The following is a 24,509-nucleotide window of genomic DNA, read 5'->3' as shown; positions in this document are numbered from 1 at the left end:
TATAAGATTTTCTTTTGTGTCCTAATGATCGTAATACTTTCCTGCTTTCCGATGCACACAAAAAATGTTCTAGGCTCATCTTTTTCTTTTCCCACCCAAACTCTGGAGTCATCCATTTCTCCAAAGAATGCTTGCTGCTTTTAGTGGATGCTCATGCTATTGGGCGTTCCCACCTTCAGGGTCTCGCAAGTGGACAGAGCAAGAAAAGATGTGTATATATGCTTTGTGTTCAGTCTGCATCTGTACTTCATTTATCCATCCATCCATGTATATATTGAAATCCATGTGTTTACATTGACAATTCCATTTCAAATCCAGCATCACAGGATTAACTCTAGTTTATCTCCTTTTCCTTTTCTAATGCTGCTGAACCTGGCTCTCATTATCTTTCATATATTCACTTATTTGACCAATCCTTCTGTATATAACAAAACTTCTGTCACTGTAACCATAACTGTCCTCTCTTTTATGGATTCCCTTTTCCTGGAGTGTGGAAATCTTCTTCTTTAATCCCTGTTGGATTATCACTCATTCCCCAGCTTGGATACCCTTTCCATCATTCTTGGGTTCTTACTCCCTGTTCCACCCATCATTCTTGGGTTCTTATTCCCTGTTCCCCCCAACCTTGTGGAGGCTTTCTTCACCTTTCCTTGACACCCAGAGTTAGGCCTTCTGTTGATGGGAACACCGTCCTTAGATTGTGACATCTTACCCCAGCCCAGGCCTACATATAGATAGATGCCCACCTTACCAACACAGGCTTAGCTGAGCCACTGTGACTGCCCATCCCCCAACACTCCCAACCCTCTAGCACAGATTCCTGGTTTCCTTCCCCCTGCCAATTTCTTTAGGACTTAATTGTTCAGGAAATGAAGAGAAGGTAGAAGGAAGAGGTAGAAAAGTAAATAATCAAACATTTTGCAAATATGTTGTGAATCTGCATGTTAATTCCTACTTTATGATCTAATACATATGTATTTATAACTCATTATTCATTGAGCTGTGAAATAATAATAATAATGAGGACTATTAATGAAAACACAACATGGCTTCTAGATTCTAAAATGTAGTTTATATTTTTCAACTAGTTATTGACCTCTTATTAGGCACATGAGTGATAATTAAAACACAGTATAGATTAAACATAGTTTCTGCCTTTAAGAAGCTTGACATCCTTGAGACCTAATAGTGAAGTGAGAAGCAAAAACTGTTTTACACATCAATATATTTTACAATATATGGCAGCTAATATTGGAATTTTATTCCTAGTATCTAAAGTAGTTAAAAGTCATATGGTAATGAGAAGCAAAGAAGATTGGGTTTTTAATCTAGTTTTAATTCAGGAGCTAGTACACATAGGTCAGACTAAACAGTATGTTGATGTGTAAAATGTGTATTTTTTGCACATTACTGGAAAGACATTTAGCTACACTTTTTTTTTCCATTTTCTATTTATTGTCAATTAATTTCCAGCTGCTAATGATACACATGAATATAGTGTTATCCGGGGTTATAGTACTTATTTCTAGTTGATGATAAAGTGACTGGAAACTTGCAGCTTTTTTCAGTGTTTTATTACATTCCTGGTAATACTTTTGGTCTTTCATCATTATTAATTCATTTAGTATTCATTGTGATAATACTGATCATAATAAATTTATTTCAAATTCATGTAGATGTCATATTTTATTCACTGCTATAGGATTTTCATTGTAATTTGGAACTAATTAATATACCATTAAAATAAAGTGTTACCCACATTTTTCATTTTAAACACAAAAAGTCTAGCAGTTCATGACATATTGTATGAGTATTCAGCATCCCAGTGGTAACCCAAGTATCTGTAAATTTCATTTTTTACACAGTTAAAAAAAGGACAACAGAGAAATGTGTATGGAAGTTGAATTACAGCATAGAAATTAAAACTTAGCAGTAAGTTAACTACTAGTTATTTTTAAAAATATTTCCCTTTAATTAAGATGTATAGTTCTTATTAGTGTATCTGTGCTTATGTTTATATACATTGGTGTTCGTAAGTTTAAGAAGAAATAATTTGATCTTCTTCTTGACTATGTATTACATGTTAGTATTATTACCAGAAGAGGTTAGAAAACAAAGCCAAAACAGAAATATGATTGCTTATTCCACATTTCTAATAACAATAATAAGTGAAGTGTAGGTTCAAGCTATACATTACCTTAAAAGTATTAGATATATTCATGTATCTTACTTCAATATTTTTTCTTCCTTTTTAAAAAAATATTTTACCTTTTTATTTTATTGAGAGAGTGGGAGCATGAGCAGGGAAAGGGGCAGAGGGAGAAGCAGACTCCTTGCTGAGCAGGGAGCCCTTTGGAAGCTGGATCCCAAGCTCCTGGGATCATGACCTGACCTGAAGGCAGACGCTTAACTTACTGAGCCACCCAGGCACCCATCTCCTGTTTTGAAAGACTTGTTGATTGTTGGTGGGGTAGGAAAGACAAGTATTTTCAGTATTTTAAATGAAGTATATTAAAAACAAGGAAAACAGATCTATAATCATATTAAATGTTAGGTTAAATACCCATAAAGAGCTGTTTTACCTCATCATGAATTTCACTTCACATCAGCCTTACTGAATAAAATTATTTTTTCCTTCTTCACACTCTATCATCTTTGAATTGCTTGCTCTACTGGACGTTGTATTACTGTATCTTTTCTATTTTTGCTATAATGACATTTTATATTTTGTACTATCGACTATCGTATTTTACTGGCTAGGATATGATTTTAAAAGAAAAAAGATTCCCTGTAATGCTGCAACTCTTTGAAACACTGACCTTGTCTTCATGACTTCTTCACAGCATTTGGTACTGCTCAACCATGGTCTCCCTTCCTGCTACCTTACTATTAACTTCTATGACACTGCCAAATACTGTCTCTTAAAATTGAACTTTCTTTTTTATTTCCTTATTTAACGTCCTAAACTTTTGTGAGCTTTTTGTTCATATAAATGAAAATTTTCTGTATGTGTTTAAAGGCTGAACTATTTTTTACCAGCAAGATTCTGAGTTCCTGTTGCACTCCATTCTCACCCATACCTGGTATATCTGAAATTTTTGATTTTTTAAATACTTTTTATTAACATATAATGTAGTATTTGCCCCAGGGGTATAGGTCTGTAAATTGTCAGGCTTACACACTTCACAGCACTCACCATAGCACATACCTTCCCCAGTGTCCATAACCCAACCACCTTTCCCTTCCCAGCAACCTCCCAGCAACCCTCAGTTTGTTTTGTGAGATTAAGAGTCTCTTATGGTTTGTCTCCCTCCAGACCCCATCTTGTTTTATTTTTTCCTTCCCTACCCCCCATCCCCCTCTGCCTTTCAAATTCCTCATATCAGGGAGATCATATGATAATTGTCTTTCTCTGATTGACTTATTTCTCTCAGCATAATACCCTCTAGTTCCATACATGTCATTGCAAATGGCAAGATTTCATTTCTTTTGATGGCTGCATTATATATATATACACACACACACATACATACATACACACACCACCTCTTCTTTATCCATTCATCTGTTGATGGACATCTAGGTTCTTTTCATAGTTTGGCTATTGTGGACATTGCGGCTATAAACATTTGGGTGCACATGCCCCTTTGGGTCACGACATTTGTATCTTTTTTTTTTTTTTAAAGATTTTATTTATTTATTTGTCAGAGAGAGAGGGAGAGAGAGCAAGCACAGGCAGACAGAGAGTCAGGCAGAGGCAGAGGGAGAAGCAGGCTCCCTGCCGAGCAAGGAGCCCGATGTGGGACTCGATCCCAGGATGCTGGGATCATGACCTGAGCCGAAGGCAGCTGCTCAACCAACTGAGCCACCCAAGCGTCCCATGACATTTGTATCTTTAGGGTAAATACCCAGTAGTGCAATTGCTGGGTCATAGGGTATCTATTTTCAACTTTCTGAGGAACCTCTATGCTGTTTTCCAGAGTGGCTGCACCAGTTTGCCTTCCCACCAACAGTGTAGGAGGATTCCCCTTTCTCTGCATCCTCTCCAACATCTATCATTTCCTGACTAGTTAATTTTAGCCATTCTGACTCATTGTGGTTTTGATTTGTATTTCCCTGATGCGAAATGACGTTGAGCACTTTTTCATGTGTCTGTTGGCCATCTGGATGTCTTCTTTGCAGACTTCAATTCTATTACAAAGCTGTAATCATCAAGACAGCATGGTACTTGGCAAAAGCAGACATATACATCAATGGAACAGAATAGAGAGCCCAGAAATAGATCCTCAACTCTATGGTCAGCTAATCTTCAACAAAGCAGGAAAGAATGTCCAATGGATAAAAGACAGTCTCTTCAACAAATGGTGTTGGGAAAATTGGACAGCCACATGCAGAAGAATGAAACTGGACCATTTCCTTATTCCGCATACAAAAATAGATTCAAAAGGGATGAAAGGCCTCAGTGTGAGACAGGACTCCATCAAAATCCTTGAGGAGAACACAGGTAGCAATCTCGTCGACCTCAGCTGCAGCAGCTTCTTGATGGAGACATTGCCAAAGGCAAGAGAAGCAAGGGCAAAAATGAACTATTGGGACTTCATCAAGATCCAAAGCTTTTGCACAGCAAAAGAAACAGTCAACAAAGCCAAAAGACAGTTGACAGAATGGGAGAAGATATTCACAAATGACGTATCAGATAAAGGGCTAGTATCCAAAATCTGTAATGAACTTATCAAACTCAATGCCCAAAGATGAAATTTTTGATTTTTTACTGTAGATGTTGATGTCTTTTCATATCTTAGTCCCAGTTTATTTTATTGTTTTTAAGAGACCGATGCTCTTCTATGACTCAGAATTTTAATATTATATTTGAAAATGGCTTATATGCACTCTTTTATTTTTTTTCCTTTCTTTTTATTCCTCCTATTTCACTTTCCTCCCATATCCTCTTTTTATCCTTCCTTCCCATGCAGTGATGGTTAAGAATGCAGCTTTTGGAGCCAAACTATGTAGGATAAAATTTCAGCTCCAACATTTATTAAGATGCGACCTTGGACATATCCCTATACCTCTGTCTCCCTAGTATCTTCCTTTGTGAAATGGGGATAATATTTTAATGTTGTGAGTAGGTATAGTGATAGAAGCTCCAGTGTGGCAGTCTTCACAGGGATTAAATATGTCTGTAATAGGCATGCTATTCCCCAGGAGATAGTAGCTTTGGTAAGTCATAGACTGTTAGGAGAAAAAACATCAGTTCCCTCTGGAGCCGCTGAGGATGCATGTGGGAGAAAGGGGGTAATATTGTGGATTTTTAGATTTTAAAGTTTAGTGGAAAGACCATTATCAATCAGTCATGATACACGACTGTGTTAAATATTAAGAGCTATTGGAGTGTACAATGGTAAGGCCTACTGTAGTCTGGGGAGTCAGAGAAGGCTCGGGGGAGTGAAATACCTCAAGCTGTTCTCTCTGCCATGTGGAGCACAATCATTTGAACCAAGAATATGGTTTATACATGTCTCTCCTATAATTTTGTAGATGTAGAACAAACATACAATGATAATCGCACTTTCATTTCTTCTAATTGTCTAGAGTGTCCTCTTAACCTCACCAGTTTGTGTAATTCTCTCTGCTACTCTTCATATCTGGATCACTGACTGATGCATAGTTTTTGTTTTCCGTTTTGCTTTTTTGAGTCCTTTAGAGTCCTTTCTAGGTAACTCTCTTTTCTGCTTATTTAGGACTATAATCCATCTACTTGTTTCCCCAGCTTTTTGCCACTGACGGCATAACTGCTCATCCTAGTTTCTTTCACTTAGCCAACTTCATAGTATGGTTTAAGAATTTTATTGTTTGAGGTTTTTTTCCCCCTTCTGTTTCTGTTCTAATTATAGCATATAAATTTAATGAAATCTATATAGTTAATCCAAAATATAATAACCACAAAAAAATAACCTGTCCAAGGAAACACTATTTTGAGGGAATTAAAACAAAATTAAGAAATAAATGGTTAGCCATTCTTTAGTCATTCAACAAACATAAAGTGCTAATTAGGTGCCAACCAGCATTCTAGGAAAGAAATTATTTTGTGGTACACAGTAATTGCCTTAAGCAATATCATATCTAATAGGGATGGGGAGGGAGAATTATAATGACTGGTAAAATCAAAATGGAGATCTGTCTTGACTAAACCTGTTTTTGCTGTAAATCAGTAAAATCTAACAGCTGAATTTCTTGTCTTTATAAGCGTATGGCCCTGCCCCTGCTTTAGCTTAACTGGAGTTTCTGAGAATTCTATCTAGAATAAGCATTCTGGGATGGATTCATGTTACTTAGAGGCAGTTCAGTTAACTGATGCATGGAGTCAAATATGCCGGCATTTTAATCTTGCATGATATGTGTAGTGGCATTCAAGTAATAAATTCAAGTAATTACGGTTTTAAAATAATGAAAAAAAATGCATGTTGTTTTATTTCCTTATGAGAATCACTGGTAAATTAATTAGTTGCAAAATAGGTGATTACAAAAATGAAAGAAAAAGTAAAGCTGTTGAAAGCACATGGCCTCTCAGAGAAAGGTTAATTTTTAAAATATAGCTCATGATTTCTGAAATGCTTTATTTTGTATTTTAATTTTATTTAAAATGACATTTGAATTATAATTATAATTTTGGAAGAAATTAAAGGTTAAGTTTTAACAGGTTGATTTGCTTGGGAATTATATTAGTCACTAATGAAATGCTTTAAAAAATTTCTTTTTAGTGTTGTAGATGTATTTAGGAAAAAGGAGTATGATGCAGCAGTTAAAATCCAGAGCTGGTTTCGAGGATGTCAAGTTCGGGCATATATCAGGTATATGATTTTGTTATGGGAATGTCAGATATATGATAAAAACACACTCATTAGAAAATATGATTTATTCATGTAAGTGTTGATTACAAATAATCTTTTCCTTATAATGAACTTAATAAATTATATGATGTCTTTTTTTTTAAAAGATTGTATTTATTTATTTGACAGAGAGAGATCACAAGTAGGCAGAGTCAGGCAGGGGATGGGGGAGGGAGGAAGCAGAGAGCAGAGACGCTGAGCAGAGAGCTGGATGCATGGCTTGATCCCAGGACCCTGAGATCATAATCTGAGCTGAAGGCAGAGGCTTAACCCACTGAGCCACTCAGGAGCCCCTATATGATGTCCTTTTTAAAGAAACAACTTTTTCTGGTCTTTTCTTATATATCAAAAAACTAAATTATACCAACCATATCTCTAATTTTAAAAAATATTCAATATCATAAACACTCTTGATTAGATTCTTTCCTTCGAATTCCATAGGATATGACAAATGACTGGACTTTATTTATAGCAATGAATTCACTGATTGTTAAGAAAGGAAAAACAGGGAGCCTGGGTGGCTCAGTGGGTTAAGCCTTTGCCTTTGGCTCAGGTCATGATCTCAGGGTCCTGGGATCGAGCCCCACATTGCGCTCTCTGCTCAGCGGAGTGCACAGCGGAGAGCCGGCTTCCCCCTCTCTCTCTGCCTGCCTCTCTTCCTATTTGTGATCTCTCTCTTTGTTACATGAAGAAATTAAAAAAAAAAAAATCTTTAAAAAAAAAAAAGGAAAAACAAAATAAAATAAAACAAAGGAAGTTGTTCCAGTCTTCTTCAGCATGTTGATCCATAAGGGCAAATGATATCAAAATGCTGCAGTCCTGATTGTAAAGAGACTAAAGCTGTACTCCCTATCGTAATTGCTCTCACTTTTTCTTCAGCACTCAAACTTTCCTTAAGTCTCTCACAATTCTGAAAAGCATTGCCTGGATAAGGTGGAAGAAGAAAAAACCTAGTACATAATAACTCATTCAGATGATCAAGTGGGGTTATAGTGTCTAGTGTCTTCTATTAGCTCGTGGGAGCCTGACTTGCAGATCCATGCGAAGATGAGATTTCTCTTTTGGCCCCCCCATACCAATGAGGAACATGACAACAAAGAGAGTATTTTTTTTTAATTCAGCAGATTAACTTGTCATTAGCTGGATTGACTGGGAAATATAAGCATGAAAAAGGAAGTGTTTCCTTACCTCAAGAATTACTTCAAAGTACTTACGATGACTTATACCAATATTGCCTGGCTTATTTCTTGTTCCTTTGACCTGTTCTATAGTCTTAACATTCAAAAATATTTCCAAGAATTAGTATTGAAGAGTATTTGAAATTTAAAGATATTTAATCATAAGCCCAAAAGGAATACTGAATATTTATTTGTCCCTTTTTTCTACTTTTAGAAATGGTTAATTCTATTGCAGAATGATAGCTCTACCCTTTAAAAGTACACAAAAATTTGCCTTTGAATTTGAGTTCTTGAATTGTGGAAGATACAGTCTAAGAAAAAATTTAAACAATAATCTTGTTCAAGGAAGCATACTAATAAGTCTATTTTTCACCCAGGTATTTACATAGAATAGCAACTGTTATTCAAAAATGGTGGAGAGGTTACTCAGGCAGAGAAGAGTATCGGCTACTTGTAAAGGTAAATATTATAAAATTTATGTATGTTAGCATTTGAATTATACAATGTACTGTAACTTTAGTCATATTGACATGCAGCGTGGAAGTTGTTGCTATAAATATTTACATAAAAAGAAAATTGGGCTTGGGACGCCTGGGTGGCTCAGTTGGTTAAGCCGCTGCCTTTGGCTCAGGTCATGATCCAGGGTCCTGGGATCAAGTTCTGTGTTGGGCTCCTTGCTCAGTAGGGAGCCTGCTTTTCTCTCTGCCTCTGCTGCTCTGCCTGCCACTCTGCCTCCTTGTGCTCTCTCTCTCCCTTTCTTTCTCTAACAAGTAAATAAATAAACAAAATCTTAAAAACAAAAACAACAACAACAAGAAAATTGGGCTTAAATTTTAGAATGAGACCTCTTCTGAGAAGCCTTTTCTGATTTTCCATGGAGAATTGATGACTCATTTCTTCGTACCCAGATGACACCAGACATTTTCTTTTTGTTAAAGTAACTTTCACAGTATATGCATTTATGTGCACTTATTGATTTTCTCCAGGTTCTAGGTGTTGAGCCCTTTCAGGGTAGGCACAGCAGCTTGTTCATTTTTGGGCCATCAACATTTAGATTAATCCCTGTTTCACAACATAGTCAGTACACATTAAACGAATTAAAGTGGCCAAAATTAATTCTACAAAATATAAAAATAAGGTGATTTTAGCATTGTCTGTTATTGGCTGTGGGGATATCGGCTGCTGGGATATTTTCAAGATTTGCCATAAATGTGGTTTACCACAACCATCTCTATGCACTGATAGTCTTGTAGAAGTATATGGTAGCATGCCAACTTACACTTCAGCTAAGAGCTTTAGGATATTAAGAAAAAAACATTTTTTTAAATACAAAATGAGAAAGCTTTTTTTTTTCAAATTTATTTATTTTCAGAAAAACATATTCATTATTTTATCACCACACCCAGTGCTCCATGCAAGCCGTGCCCTCTATAATACCCACCACCTGGTACCCCAACCTCCCACCCCCCCGCCACTTCAAACCCCTCAGATTGTTTTTCAGAGTCCATAGTCTCTCATGGTTCACCTCCCCTTCCAATTTACCCAAAAGCACATACCAAAATGAGAAAGCTTTTAATTAGTGGCCTACTTCATTTATTTTTTGGTTTGTTACTATTTTCGACTATAATAACGTAAATTTGCTTTTCATTTGTTCTTGATTAGTTGCATCTAAGTGCAATTAAAAGATATAGAGAGGGAAAGATAAAAGTAAGTAGGTAAGTAAGTGATAAGCATTCGCCTTTAGTGAAAAAAACTTTAAAACATGTTGAAAAAGTATAGGAACTGTTTGGAGGAAGAGCCTACTATTTTAGATTTAGTAAACTAAGTATTCAAACAGGAATTCTGCCCTGAACTTTTTTGTAACTGTTGGGTCTCTCTTATAGCTAGTTTTAAAACCACAGTGATGCTTTTACAGAGCAGATGCTTAACCAACTGAACCACCCAGGGGAGTATTTCAAAACTTTGTGTGTGTGTGTGTTCTTTCTCATCAAGCTTTTTTACACTAGGTTTAGCATTCACTGATGGCTTTGTCCAGAATCAATTATTACATTTGTTAAGTAGCAATTTTCTAACTCTGTCATTTCTTCTACATTTACTTGTTAGCATGTTACTATAAGTAAAAGCTCTTTTCTTTGTTTGTCCTTTTTAAAATTTTTTATATCAGTATGAACTCATGGATTCCTGTTTTATTCAGTGGGCTATAATAAATTACTGTCACTAATTGGTTTGGTGTTCAAATTGATTTGGTCAACAGAAGCTCCTTCAAACCCACTTTTAATAGAATAAAATTACTTAAATGGGATGATCAAAAAATTAAGGTATTTTCTTTGGAGTGCTGAGTGATCTTCAGCCCCATTATTCATTCATAGTTGGAGGTCAACGTCAATGTATAGACAAGACAATAAAATATATGTATGCGTATGGCTTTCCATGAGCATTACTGACTTAACTTACATTGCTGGAATTGCTACTTACAAGCCACTAGTAAGAAGGTTATGAATGATTGAGACCTCTTTTATCAAATATACAAGAGTATAAACATTTCAGGGGCTACTGTCAATGTATTCAACTTGGGAATCTGTATTTATTCTAATGACGTTGAGGTTGCTGAAAAAATATTTTTAAAAATTCATATAGGGGTGCCTGGGTGGCTCAGTGGGTTAAGCTTCTGCCTTCGGCTCAGGTCATGATCTCAGGGTCTTGTGATTGAGCCCCACATCAGGCTCTCTGCTCAGCAGGGAGCCTGCTTCCCCCCACCCCTGCCTGCTTCTCTGCCTATTATGTGATCTCTGTCTGTCACATAAATAAATAAATAAATATTAAAAAAAATTCATACAAAGATCCATTCTAGGAAATTTGTTTTGTTACTTTAGTGTCGTAACTGAGTTTGATCAAATGAATATCACTCAGCATGATCACTAAATTATTCTCCAATTTTGTATCTAATTATCTTTGAGCTCTTGGGGTAAAAATGATAGAGATTTTCCTCATTTAGATTGGTTCTGATAGTTTTTAAGTCTGTTAAGCTATAAACTATTTTAGAACAGGTCTGTTTTATTTATTCCTTTTTTGCCATTATGTATACAGGACCTAACATAAGGATCTCAAATAACATAATTGGACCTCAATAAGTAATTATTGAATGAAATTAAAATAGCTGTCATTTACTGATTGACTACTATGACTAAAATATTGTAGCAAACATTTTTTAAAAAGATTATTTATTTATTTATTAGAGATCACAAGTAGGCAGAGAGTCAGGCAGGGGGCGGGGCCGCTGAGCAGAGGGCCTGATGTGAGGCTTGATTCCAGGACCTGAGATCATGACCTAAGCTAAAGGCAGAGGCTTTAAATTTAACCCACTGAGCCACCCAGGCACCCCTGTAGCAAACATTTTTGTGTTTAATGTATATACCAACTAAAGTCTCACACAAATCCTGTGAATATTATCACTGTTGTATAGATGAAGGATTTTAGTCTCAGATATGGTTACTTCCCCAAAGACATACTGTTAGTGATTTGTGGAGAAAAGTTAAAACCCAGTTCGATGTGATTCCAAAACGCTTATTTACTGAAGCTGATAGGCAGTTGAAATTCAGGTCACTATTGAAGAATTCCCTCCTTTGGGTTATACAGAAGACCACAAATCTTAAGTAGTGCTAACATACCAGAGATCCCCACCTTTGTGGAGCTTCATTCAGAGGAGGTCCTTTGTCCTGGCCCATGTATTTGATCTTCAATGTTCATCCTTTGAGAACTCTGTGGCTGGTGGGCCACATAAAGGAATGGGAATTTTTGTTAGAGTCAGTATCCCGATATCCCTAGTACTTCCAGTCCTGTCTCCTTCACAGGTGCCACCAACTTTAGTCCTAGAGTTTTAGCCACCTTGGAACACTGGAAAAAATAAAATTAAGATGTTTAAGATGTTTAAAAGCGATAGTAATGTCAAATGTTACGTTTCCTTATTTTAAAAAGCTAATGCCCAGCTCTTCCTCAGGCATGTGGAATCTTTTATTTCTCTTTCTCTGCCCATATCTCTCCTCTTACTATCTCTCTCCCATTCTAGCATAATTTCTCAGAGATCAGGTTTTAAGAAAGCGAAGCTCAGTAGGGATGCACAGTCACACATAAGCCATCTGAGGCAAAACACCTGAAAGGACCCGCTACGTTCTTGGGTCGGGGGGTAGGACAGGAATTAAAGAAGTCTACAGGAATTGTTTAAGTCTACGTTAATTATCCTGTCACACACATTAGTACACATTGTCACACACATAGTCTGTAGTAACTGTGTTTAAATTGTCATTTCCCAAATTTATTATGCATATATATTTTTTTGACCTAACAGCTATATACACAATAATAGCAATGTCATGAGTGAGGCTTTGAAATTGGGAATGAGCATGGTGTGATGGGAGGCGGGAGGGATGTTGATCTGGGTGGCTCAAAGAATTTGGGGACTAGCAGAAGGTTGGTGTGAATGTGACTTTTAAAAAGTAATTTCCTACATTTTAAAAGGAATTTCTTGTTTAAAAACTTTATATTCATAATACCCACTGGGTGTGGTGCATAAACAATGAATTTTGGAACGCTATATTTTGGAACATAGTATATTCATTATTTAATATTTTTCAACAATCTAAAGTAGAAAGTGCATTTGTTATTTTCGTTTTATAGATAGAAAAATGGGAGCTCAGGAAGATGTGGTGGTTTGCCTCAAGTTCTCAGTTTCTGATCCATATAGATCCACATGCTAACTCCTTATTAAAATCTCTGTGTGTCCCTCAGGTACCCCAAACCTGTTCCTCCTTATGTATTCCTTCATTCAGATAAATGAAGGAATGCATTCAACCAGAAATTCAGTCATCCTAGGCTCTCTACTATCTCCTCCTCACTACCCTTTTATTTCCTATCAGCCATCAAGCACTTTCCATTTCCCCTCATAAAAGTCTCTTGACTTCAGTCCAAATATCATCATTTTACTTGCATGCCTACGGCCCTTGCCTTAGCATACTACAAAAAGTTTACATTTTTCATGTGACATGTCAGGTTTTTCATAGTCTCTGATTGCTTTTTCTCTAGCCTTGCTTCTTGCTACACCTGTATAAAATAGACTTTGGACACATTAAATCATTGGCCATTGCCAAAATATGCAGTGTCCTACAAGTATTTTACAAATGCCCCGTACCTTGCCTAGAATGCCCTCCCTCCTTCACTCTGATCTGCCTCCCATGGGTCCAGAGCCCTACTTACTCTTCCAGACTTGACTTAAACATTAACCTTCCCTGATCTCCAGAAGCTGAGTGTACAATCGTGGGAGACTGCAGATACCAGGTGTGCCTTCTTAGCTTTTTCATGTAGGCATTTGTCCCACTGTTCTTCATCTACATCTACATTTGACTGGGAGCTCCTGAATGGCAGTAACTGTTTAATTTTACTGTATCACAAATGTATCACAGCAAATGTCACATAGAAAGCCTGCCGACATTTTTGCTAACTGATTACATGATTCACAGGGAATATATGTTGGAAGACTTTTGCTGTGGTCAACACAGCTGGTGATTTTATCAGTGTGCATCAAAATTATTCACTACCCTCTTCTTCATACAAGAGTGATTCTTTCCCATTTCATAGATTTTGGGGTAAGCCATCTGTTGTGGGCGGATGGGACATATGCCACACTCAAGATGAAGCTTTAAGAAGCTTTCTCCCTCTTTCCTTCTGGCATAAGAATGGCACACCTCAGTCTTGGGCCGTTCCTTCATCCTTGGGGTTAAGAGGAAGAGACGTAGAGCATAGATAACTATAGGGAACCCTAGTCTACCCATAATGTGAAGGAGAAACTTTTTGTTTCGTAAGCTACTAAGACAGCTGCATTTTTATCTCCGCAGACCTGATTAATGGTTATAATGATAATAAAAGTGTGCATGTTTATAAGAAACATTCCGAATGGGGCACTAAGTGAAGCTTAAAAAAAGATGTTTTCAGCTTTTTGAGTTTGTGATGATGTTAGGACACCTCCATGTGGTGGTATCTTGTAAGGCGATTTTGTAGAGTCTCTCGGCAGAGTGTTTGGCATATAATAATTAACACTCCACAGATGCTTATTAAAGTGAACACTTGAATGGGAGTTTAGATTAAGAGTCAGAGCTGGAGACAAAGATTTTAGAACCATCTTTGCAAGATGACTGGATTTTCTACCTAATGGGGAAAAATATATCTCAAGAATAGAGCAGAGGGCCAAGAATTAAGGCTTGTGGAACACATTAGGTAGGATTTAGGCGGAGGAAAGGGAATTATAGACAGATAATAACTAGAAAAGCAGAGACACAATATCCCAGTAACCAGAGGAGAGAACGCCTAGCAAATTTGGCATTGTCAACAGGCTCAGATGTGGCAAAGTCACATAGAAAATGAATTGAGAGAGATCCTAGGATCTCCTTAGATAGGTTCAATAGTTTTAGACAACCTCCCTCAAAATTCTATTAACTAAAATATTTCTCTCTAGCTTTTAAATAATTTTCATATTGACAGCAGCTAGCTTATCCAGTCCTGAAGGATCAATGGGTTCTCCACTACAGTGCCTTCATTAACTCAGAATAATAGATCATTTCTAGGTGTTGGTTTTTCTTTGCACATGTGTGTGTGTGTGTGTGTGTGTGTGAGAGAGAGAGAGAGAGAGAGAGAGAGAGAGAGTGATTTGACTCTTGGTTCCTTCATGACTATTGTTTTTGCTTCTTTTTATTCCCTACCTCCATTTCTGACCTTCCAGCTTACTTCCAGGGCACTGTTCCTGGCAATATAACCCGAATTTGTCCATCTTAGGGGTCTAGGATTGTTGATTCACAACCTTGAGAATCTTTTCCTGTTAGTGAAAATTGATGGTATCTGGTGTGTGTGCTCAGTGCATATGGGTTTCATACCTGCTGAACTCTAGTTTTACTGCAACTTGTTTTTCCCACTGGATACTCAAATGGTCCTGCTTTTTGGGGAGCTTTCTTTCTTTCTTTTCTTTTTCTTTTTCTTTTTTTTAAAAGATTTATCTTAGAGATTGATTGTGAGGTGGAGAGGGGCAGAGAAAGAGGGAGAGAGAAACTTCAGCAGAAGGACCTCCAAATCAGTTATAAGCTAATAAGGTAACATTTATCACCCTTTAGTGTCAGAGCAGAAAACTGAAACACATTTTTTCCTTTCAGGGTATTGAAGTTTAGATAAATACTAAAGGCTGGATAACTTAGGTTTCTGACCTACTGGTATTAATTTAAAACTTTATTAATATATTTTCACCATAATTATGAAATGAATTTAGAGTTGGTTCTCCTGGTTTTAAAGATTATGCTAATAATACTTGTAAGAAATAATAGAGTTGGCATTTAATTTTGTATGTGGAAGAAAGAAAGGGTGTTTTAAAAATCAGCTGTTGATAATGAACAGATTGGTATCATTTGCCAACAAACAAGGCAAAGCATATGCACAAAATACTCACGATTATTTGATAATAAATCATTTTAACGATTATACTCAAAATTATGAAATGAGGATAGCACTGATGTGGAAAATAACAAAGGCTCATGCTCATGATATCTGTTATCCATATGTGCATGGCTTCTAAAGGTTCCATTGTCATCACTTTAATGCAAGTGTTTCCTTTGTACTGTTCAGTCTAAAAAATAAAGCCAGCTGATCTGGTTGGGTTTATATAGCTGTATTACTTAGAATTATTATGAATATGTATTGCCTTCAGTGTTCTGCTTTTGAGAAGCAAAGGAAAAAAAAGAGAGAGAGAGAGAGAGAAATCAAGAAACAGACTTAACTATGGAGAATAAACTGATGATAACCAGCGCAGAGGTGGGTGGGGGATGGGTGAAATTGGTGACGGGGATTAAAGGTTACTCTTACTGTGGTAAGCACTGAATAATGTGTAGAATTGTTGAATCACTGTATTAATAAGAACACGATATGTTAACTATACCAGAATTAAAGTGAAACCTTTAATTAAAAAACAAACAAACTGAAGAAACCTTTTTTTAGAGTGTTGTGTGCTTTTGAAAATGATTGACTGTTTCCTCCTTGAAATTCACTTTTTTGGGGGGTTTTAACCTAAATACTCAACAGTAAAGGAAATATTAGGTCATCTATGGTATGTTCATGTAGCAAAATACCATGTAGTCTTATAGATAAAAATATGTGAACAAGGAACTTAAAAATGGAGAACAAGAAATATCTGTATTAAGTCTGTCCAAACCAAATAGAAGAACCTTTTAAGAGAAATCAAGCCACTAGGGGTTGAAGGAGAGGAATTTGCATTTAGAGTTTAAGACTTAAGACTGGGAACATTTTTAGTTCCCAGGGTCTGGAACTTGGCTGTGGATTTCATAGTTAAATGTGTTGCCTGTATGAATTTGACCATTAGATTGATGCCAGAATTTTTAGAGCGCACTTGGGGCAGTCAGGGAGAAGTGAGGAGGAGGGAGGAAGGAGGTGAGTAAGTAATGGGATACCTGAAGTATGACGATATTGAATAGGATAGAGAGTCTTAAGTGTGGCAAGCTTGAGATTAAAAAGTAAGGTTTCTTGTTCTTTTGGTTTGTTGTTGTTGTCCTTTTTAATGGAGTACTTCTTACTGATATGGAATGGTTTGAAAGTGCTTTGCAACTAGGAGAATGCCAGCTTCTTCTCTTGGAGTAGGGAGAAAAGATAGTTTCTTCGATAAATGCTTGCAAGAAAAACAGGGGAGAGAAGGTTTGGACAGCTGGAAAAGAATGGTAAGACATTTCAGGCAAGGGGAGTAATATGGACATGGAGGTGAAGAAATAAAAAGAGTAATTTGTAAAAGAGTAATAGAGTAATTAGTAAAAAGAGTAAAAGAGTAAAAAGAGTAATTAGAGCTTTTTTTTTTTTTTTAAAGATTATTTATTTATTTATTTGACAGAGAGAGATCACAAGTAGGCAGAGAGGCAGGCAGAGAGAGAGAGAGGAGGAAGCAGGCTCCCTGCTGAGCAGAGAGCCCGATGCGGGACTCCATCCCAGGACCCTGAGATCATGACCTGAGCCGAAGGCAGCGGCTTAACCCACTGAGCCACCCAGGTGATAGAGCTTTTAAAGGAGTGGAGTAGTAACAGATAATTGAGGGGAGAAATTGGGACCTGATTGTGGTAAGCTTTGAGTATCACTTGACCTCCAAGAGGGTGGTTCTCATTTATACCCAACCACCCTCCCATTGTAATTCACCCGATAGAAAGAAAAAAGAAAGAAACTCAAGATAATGAAACATGCTTCCATCGGTAATCATGGTCTAGTCCCAATGAATAGCAACTCTGTCTAAAAGATCCACGAAGATAACAACCATGCAGAAGATTATGTTTTTAAAAGGAATAAATCCTCCAAAAAATTTTTCAGAAACCTTGTAAAAATTGAGGGGGATGACGTGGCCAAGCCCATACAGTTAACAAATGGTTGACTTAGTGTTCATCCCAGAAATACTTCCTGTGCTCTCTGTTGTAAACATAACATATCAGTTCTGTTTATCCTTCTTCTCTTTCTGTCCCCTCTTTCCCATCTCTTTCCCTTTCTTTGTTCTCCAGACATCTGGGGAAACATCTGTAATTGAGTATCATATTTTCATTACAATGAAACTATTACCATTTATGCTTGATTTTCACTCCAGATTTTTAGTCTTAGTAGACTTAGTATTTTTTGATAAAATGAGAAATTAATAAATAGTAAGAAAAATTTTAAGAATTTTGTCTGTTGGGAAATTACAGTAGCTTGTCATTGTTGGATAGACTATTAATATTTAGTAGCTAGGATATTCTTTGCTTATCCAACTCCCATGCATTGGAAAAATAAATTTTGAGGACAGAATTCTAGACAATAGTAGTAGGAACAACGGCTTCTGTAAGATTTGTATTTTAACTGCTCATATCCCAAAAGAACAACTACTAATAAAACAAGTAGTATCATTGTTCAGAATGGAAATAAATGGACTTAGATGAGAGGAATTTTACAAAATATTTAAGTGTCTAAATGTGTCTCATAGATAGCTTATGAAAATGAACAATTCATTCACAAAATTTTTTTCGTGTTATTAACATTTTGGTAAAATACACATAGCATAAAATTTACCATTTGTACTATTTTTAACTGCACCGTTATTCAGCGGCATTAAGTATACTTATGTTTTTATGCAACTGTCACCACTACCCCTCTCCAGAATTTCTCCTTCATCTCAAATGGAGACTACTCATTAAACAATAGCTGCCCCCTTCCTCTAGCCTCTGGTAACTGCTATTCCACTTTCTGTCTCTGTGAATTTGACTATTTCACATACCTCTTATAAGTGGGAATATGCAATATTTTTCACATAAATATATTTTTGTTACTTTCCAAAGCAAATACATTTAACATCGGTGATTCACATGAGAATGATAAACTAGAATCAAAGTGCTATTCCACCTTTAGCAATGAAAGTCAGAATTTGTACACTTAAAAAAGCTAGATTGCTTTTTTCTCTGTCTTCAGAATAAAATTTAACCTCTTATATTTTGGAATTTTACTAATTGTTAAACTGCATACTTTTAGCTACAAAATGTGTTTAACAGCAGCAGTGATAATCCCTTTTATAATCATCAATTATGTCCCAAGCCCCTTAAAATTTTTATCTCATTTTAATCTTCACCTCAACTCTTCAAAGTGTGTGCTGTTCCATATACTGAGCCTGGAAGTCAAGACTGGGTGGCTTTGAGTAACTTGTCCAAAGCCACACAGCTGATAAAAGCAACATCAGCACATGAACTCAGGTCTGTGACTTGAAAGCTCACAAGCACTCAGTGCTGCTAACTGAACAGCAACATAATAAGGGTAAGAAACATTACCTCTTTCTGAACCTAGACATTTTAGATATGTAATTTTTAGTATGTTTCACCTGTGTAAAGTCATTTAATGGTTATCTCTACATCAGTATAACTTGAAGAAATAAGGTATTAAGGTGAATCTTTTAACTTCACCGCAAATGCCAAGAACTATGTCTCGCTTGCTATGACGAAGAATGAGAATTTAAAATGAAGTAACATCATTGTGTTCATTTGTAAATAACATATTGCAGCCAACTGTTTCTTAATTGCTCAGACTGTTGATAAATAATCCAGCCCTGCTGCTCTCCACAGACAATTTGCTTTGGATCAGACAAGGCAATTCAAACAATCCTAATTACAGTGAAACCCTTTTATATGAATTTCTGTTTATTGCAGGGAAGAAAACCCCTATATAAAAGATTAAGGCACTTACCTCTGATTTTTGACTGAAACACAGCACCTGTTACCTAAGCTCAAGTTATGTTAGTCAAATGAATTTTGATTGAATAAAAATGGATAAAATAATATTTGGGTCAAAAATGTATATTTCATTGCTTTTACTATTTATTATACTGTCATGAATTATGTTAAATATACGTTTTTAATTAAAAGATATAACAGATGTAGAAACTTCATTTAAAGCAATATTTGTCTTGAAATAAGCTATGTTGCTAAATGATTATGTACTGTAACAGAGATTTGTATATTAATAGACAAATGTATCTATACTAGAAAGAAACCAAGTCCTTAGGAAGTCTTCCCTATATCAGGGGATTTGCTGTAACATGATATCATTGTATTTATGATTTTATGGTGTTAAAATGAATATTAAATGAAACAAAATTCCCAAGGATTACTCAGGAGGCAGCTAAGTACATAACATTTTGTACAGATGGTTGGAAGGCACAATTTTGCTCCATCACTGCATCCATATCCTTGAACGATTTCGACTGAAGACAGCATTTCTTTGAATTTTTCATTAAACCAGACGTCTTGAAATATGAATTCCTTTTATGTTTCTGTGAGTTTTGGCTAAAAGAACCCCAGTGAATAAATCATACAATACTACGTGTCACCAGCACTTGTGAATATTTCTGCTTTGTTATTCTATTCTCAGTAGAGCACCATTGATTATCAAACTCAGCGGAGAGCATTTTATGATCATATATCTCCATTAGCTCCTAGTTTGACTACCATAGATTTTTCTGGTTAAGCCTGCATTATGTATTAGGAAGCCTATCTCTTCAATACAAAGTTTGATTTCATTTTTCTAAACCCAGAACTCTTATTATGTATTATGTATAAAGATTCTTATCTTTTATATGTAAAAATAGGCTTCACTGTCTTTGTGTAACTGAACTATAGGCCTTTTTTTCTTTTTTCCTGATTCACAGTTCGCATCTTGTGCTATGAAGATGAATTTCTACAACGCAATGGCTGTCAGGGTAAATATTTCTTCACTTGTTAAACAAATGAAAAGTCAATTGTGCCCTGAATTCGCTTTTAATAAAATGAGCAAGCCAGAATAATGCAAATTTGATTGATATGCTAATGGTTAGAGAGAAAAGAGGACATAGTTAAAAAGTTAGTTATACTAAATAATCTTGGCAGTATTAAAAATTAGAGTAAAATGTAAAACATGTAATTATCAGTGCTTATGTTTTAGAATGTTAAATATCTCTGAGCCATAACTAGAGAAAGACCGTAAATATTAATGAAGCAATGTATTAGTTTCCATATGTCATATAGAATATTGTGATAAATAGATGAACATGGTTCTGGAATATAAGATGCCGGTCCAATACAAATCAATTAGGAATTATTCATATGATTTAGCAGTAATAAAGTCAGTTTCCACCTTAGAAGTTTAATTTCTATCATCTCTATGTTCATTTTTACATGTTATTTTCCTAATGGGATGCTGAGCTAGTGATTATGAGGCTGGCTTGGTTTCTGCTCAGATTTTGGGAATGGGCACAACAAAAATATTATTTCTCTTGTCTCAGATAGTATGGTAATAGCTTAATTGTGGAGCTATTATAAATGGAGAAATTACTTTGGTGAATTCCATTAATATTCTTAAAACTTATGTTGCCTTATTATATTCTCCTTCATTAATCTATTAGTTCTTACTTCTGCTAATAATAGATTTTATTTTGGGTCAAAGAGCATAGTAAAATACCTTCTGAAGGTCCTGTGCAGAAATATGGCAGGTAAATTAACATTTTTTGGTTATTTATACTGCTTTGAGAAGGGTGCTTTCCTCTGCAGGTATGGATGTGTGCCAAGACCCTATCACAGGGCTGGCCTACCTGATCTGTCCCTCCCTCCTTTTCTTTCTTTTCCTTCCTTCCTTCCTTTCTTTTTTTCTTTCTTTCTTTCTCTCTCACTGTCTCTCTCTTCCTTTCTTTCACAATCTTATCTATTTGAGAGAGAGACACTGCATGAGTGGAGTAGAGGGACAGAGGGAAAGGGAGAAGCAGGCTCCCTGCTGAGCAGGGAACCTGACATGGGGCTTGATCCTAGGACTCCGAGATCATGACCTGAGCCAAAGGCAGACACTTAACCAACTGAGTCACCCAGGTGCCCCCTGTCCACCTTTCTGTTCCCCTGTGGTTTAGGGAGAAAAAAGAGGAAGAAGTAGATCTTGCTGCTTTTTCCTGAGCCAAAGGCACATACTATAGCAGCAATGGGCTATTTACTTACTAATAATATAGTAGTATAGGAAAATGATTCGGTCTTCTTCTTTCAGTGGGAGTGCTTAAATGTGGGAATTTAGGAGATTTTGATTCTCTGTATAGCTCTGCCAAAGACTTGACTTCTGAGCTTTTAACACTGTTAGATTCTTTTCTTTTCTGCTTACTTTGTGTCAGATGTGTCTCCAAAGTAAAAGGCAATAGATGACTGACTGCGAGCAAATGTAGTTGGACTCAAGACTTAGATGTCTACATAGATCATTGAGGAAGATAGAGACATAGAAGACGGGGTAGAAAAATGCATTCTGTTGTTTGCTATTTAGCCCTCCATCTTCCTGTTCAGTTCGATCTGGCTTGAATCATGATTCTCTCTGCCTATATTAGGCATTTCTAAGAAACCTACGTCAATATAAGCCACTTGGAAGGCAGAGTTTTTGACATATTCCCAACATTGAACTAAAAGCTGCATTTCCTACTAGCATCACCCAAAGTCAACTTGTCTTTGACTATTGTTAGTGAGCAGTGTTGAACTTCACCTGAGTCCTGTGATCATGGAAGACAACAAAGTTTAAAAATATCTCCCACCCAAACAATCTGAGGGTTTTGAAGGGGCGAGGGGTGGGAGGTTGGGTACCAGGTGGTGGGTATTATAGAGGGCACGGATTGCATGGAGCACTGGGTGTAGTGCAAAAATAATGAATACTGTTATGCTGAAAATAAATAAAAAATAAATTTAAAAAAAAAGGGGGGGAAATATCTCCCACTCTTTGGAAACAGCTTACTAAAAAAAAAAAAAAAATTGCCCTTCACCACATGACTTAGATAAGAGGCACAGATCTGTCCCTTGTTTCCTTATGGTAAGACCAGGCACAGTGCCTCCTTCCCAAATTTCTGTTGCTTACCTCACGGATGAGGACCACAACTGCTTGCCTCCATCAATCAGTTGGAAAAACATGTTTATTAACCGAACTATCGTTAAAGTTCTCTCCTTCCCCGTGTTCCTGAACTTCAGCCAGCATATAATACCTCTTCCTGAGAATAGGCTAGCTTCCTGGTAAAGCATTTTCTGATCTATCCGATGATGCCACCCTTTCATCCAACTTCTCCACATCTGGTTCTTTCTAGCCTTGTTTATATCTTCCTATTAAACACACACACACACAACACTCTTTGTGTCTAATTCTTGACATGCTTATGGATCTTATGGTCAAAGCCCTCTCCCTATGGCAGTAGTCCTCTCCATCTGTCGTGTTGGTCATTCACTCCCTCCCATGATAATTCTTTGAAATAAAGTCTCTCTTGCTATGACTGGATTTATTTTTTATGCTACACATTCCAGGGGAGGAGGGCTGCAGCAATCAAGAAAGTGAGACAGGGGAAGACTTTCAGCTGAGCCACTGACGACATGCAGGAATTTTTATAATGAAAACACTTCTCTAATGAAGATGTTCAAAGATTGCCTTTAGAGGTTTGCATGAGTTGACTTGGTAATAGACCGGGTACTTATTTCATGTTCCTGTGATGAAGCATGAGGCTTACTTGCATGAAGGCCAAAATGACCGCCTAACAAAGATTAAAATTTTAGGGGTGCCTGGGTGGCTCAGTGGGTTAAAGCCTCTGCCTTCAGCTCAGGTCATGATCCCAGAGTCCTGGGATTGAGCCCCACATTGGACTCTTTGCTCAGCGGGGAGCCTGCTTCCTCCTCTTTCTCTGCCTGCCTCTCTGCCTACTTGTGATCTCTGTCTGTCAAATAAATAAAATCTTAAAAAAAAAAGATTAAATTTTAGCATTGGTTGATCACAGTGACCAGAACTGAATTTATTTGTAAAATGTGCAGTTCTGCAGAATGGCGCTCTGAAGGTTTGGCTTTCTGCAGGAGTGAGTGGGTGAGGAGACCAGTGTGTGGTCCGCCTACCTTGATGTTGTGCTCATCTGAAGGTTACAATCCTGGTTAGAAAGCACTAGCTGGGGGCGCCTGGGTGGCTCAGTGGGTTAAGCCTCTGCCTTCGGCTCAGGTTATGATCCCAGGGTCCTGGGATCGAGCCCCGCATCGGGCTCTCTGCTTGGCAGGGAGCCTGCTTCCTCTTCTCTCTCTCTGCCTGCCTCTCTGGCTACTTGTGATCTCTGTCTGTCAAATAAGTAAATAAAATCTTTAAAAAAAAAAAAAAAAAGAAAGCACTAGCTGAAGTTTTACTTCTAATGGCTATGCCTCTGCCTTTTCAGCTCATCAGCTATTAAGTAACTCTGTTCAAAACAACTATCCCTTAAATGCGTTAAATATGGGTGGCTGTGCTTGTCCAAGAAGAACTTCTGAGAGTCCTAGATACCCAAAATTTGTGTAATATTCACACAGATCCATGTGCACCCAAATCTTGAATAAGGTTTTCACATACACTAGAAAAGAAAAACGTTTGTCCTAATTTGCCTTATATACGGAGCTAATTACAAATTATGTTTGACTGCTGACTCTTAGCAGGACAGATTATCACCAGTTGCTAACGGGGCTGGTGGAGCATTCCTGAAAATAGAGGGATTTAAAAAATACACTTTTAGCCTATCCATTCCTATATAGATGTCACATTTTTATAATAAAGAATAAATTATATGTATATGTTTTTTTAATGTGATAAGTATTCATATCCTGATCTGCGTTTATTTTTTAAAGGGTCACCTTCTTTCTAAAAGCTTTATGATCCCCCTACCCATGTAGAATTGATCGCTCTCCCTTTTTATGTCCTATTTTACCATCGACATACTTCTGTTATAGAACCTGTAACATTTTATTATCCTTAGTAATTTATATGCCTGTATCCACCCCCTCACACACTGTAAGTCCCTTGGGGCCCAGATCCTATCCTCTTAGTCTTTGTATCTATAGTTCCTGACTTATAGTAG

The 24,509-nt window shown here is 36.7% G+C and overlaps 1 protein-coding gene across 3 annotated transcripts in view; it reads left to right on the top strand.

Moving 5' to 3' along the window:
- The window catches only part of SPATA17 (spermatogenesis associated 17), a 178,718-nt gene that overhangs the window by 7,289 nt on the left and 146,920 nt on the right, over positions 1–24,509 (top strand). For 2 of the 3 annotated variants that reach the window (XM_044266824.1, XM_044266825.1), the window contains exons 1-3: positions 6,779–6,851; positions 8,446–8,527; positions 20,284–20,363. In XM_044266824.1, coding sequence (XP_044122759.1) covers positions 8,479–8,527; positions 20,284–20,363 — 129 coding nt within the window. In that variant the 5' untranslated portion in view covers positions 6,779–6,851; positions 8,446–8,478. Of the gene's footprint in view, positions 1–6,761; positions 6,852–8,445; positions 8,528–20,283; positions 20,364–24,509 lie in introns of those variants that run through there. The other variant, XM_044266823.1, reaches the window with a different exon arrangement.

Source organism: Neovison vison, chromosome 10 (genome assembly GCF_020171115.1).
Source record: "Neovison vison isolate M4711 chromosome 10, ASM_NN_V1, whole genome shotgun sequence".
In the NCBI taxonomy this organism is placed as follows: Eukaryota; Metazoa; Chordata; class Mammalia; order Carnivora; family Mustelidae; genus Neogale; species Neogale vison.
The sequence above is the reverse complement of the archived record's forward strand: the minus strand, read 5'-3'. Positions and strand labels throughout refer to the sequence as shown.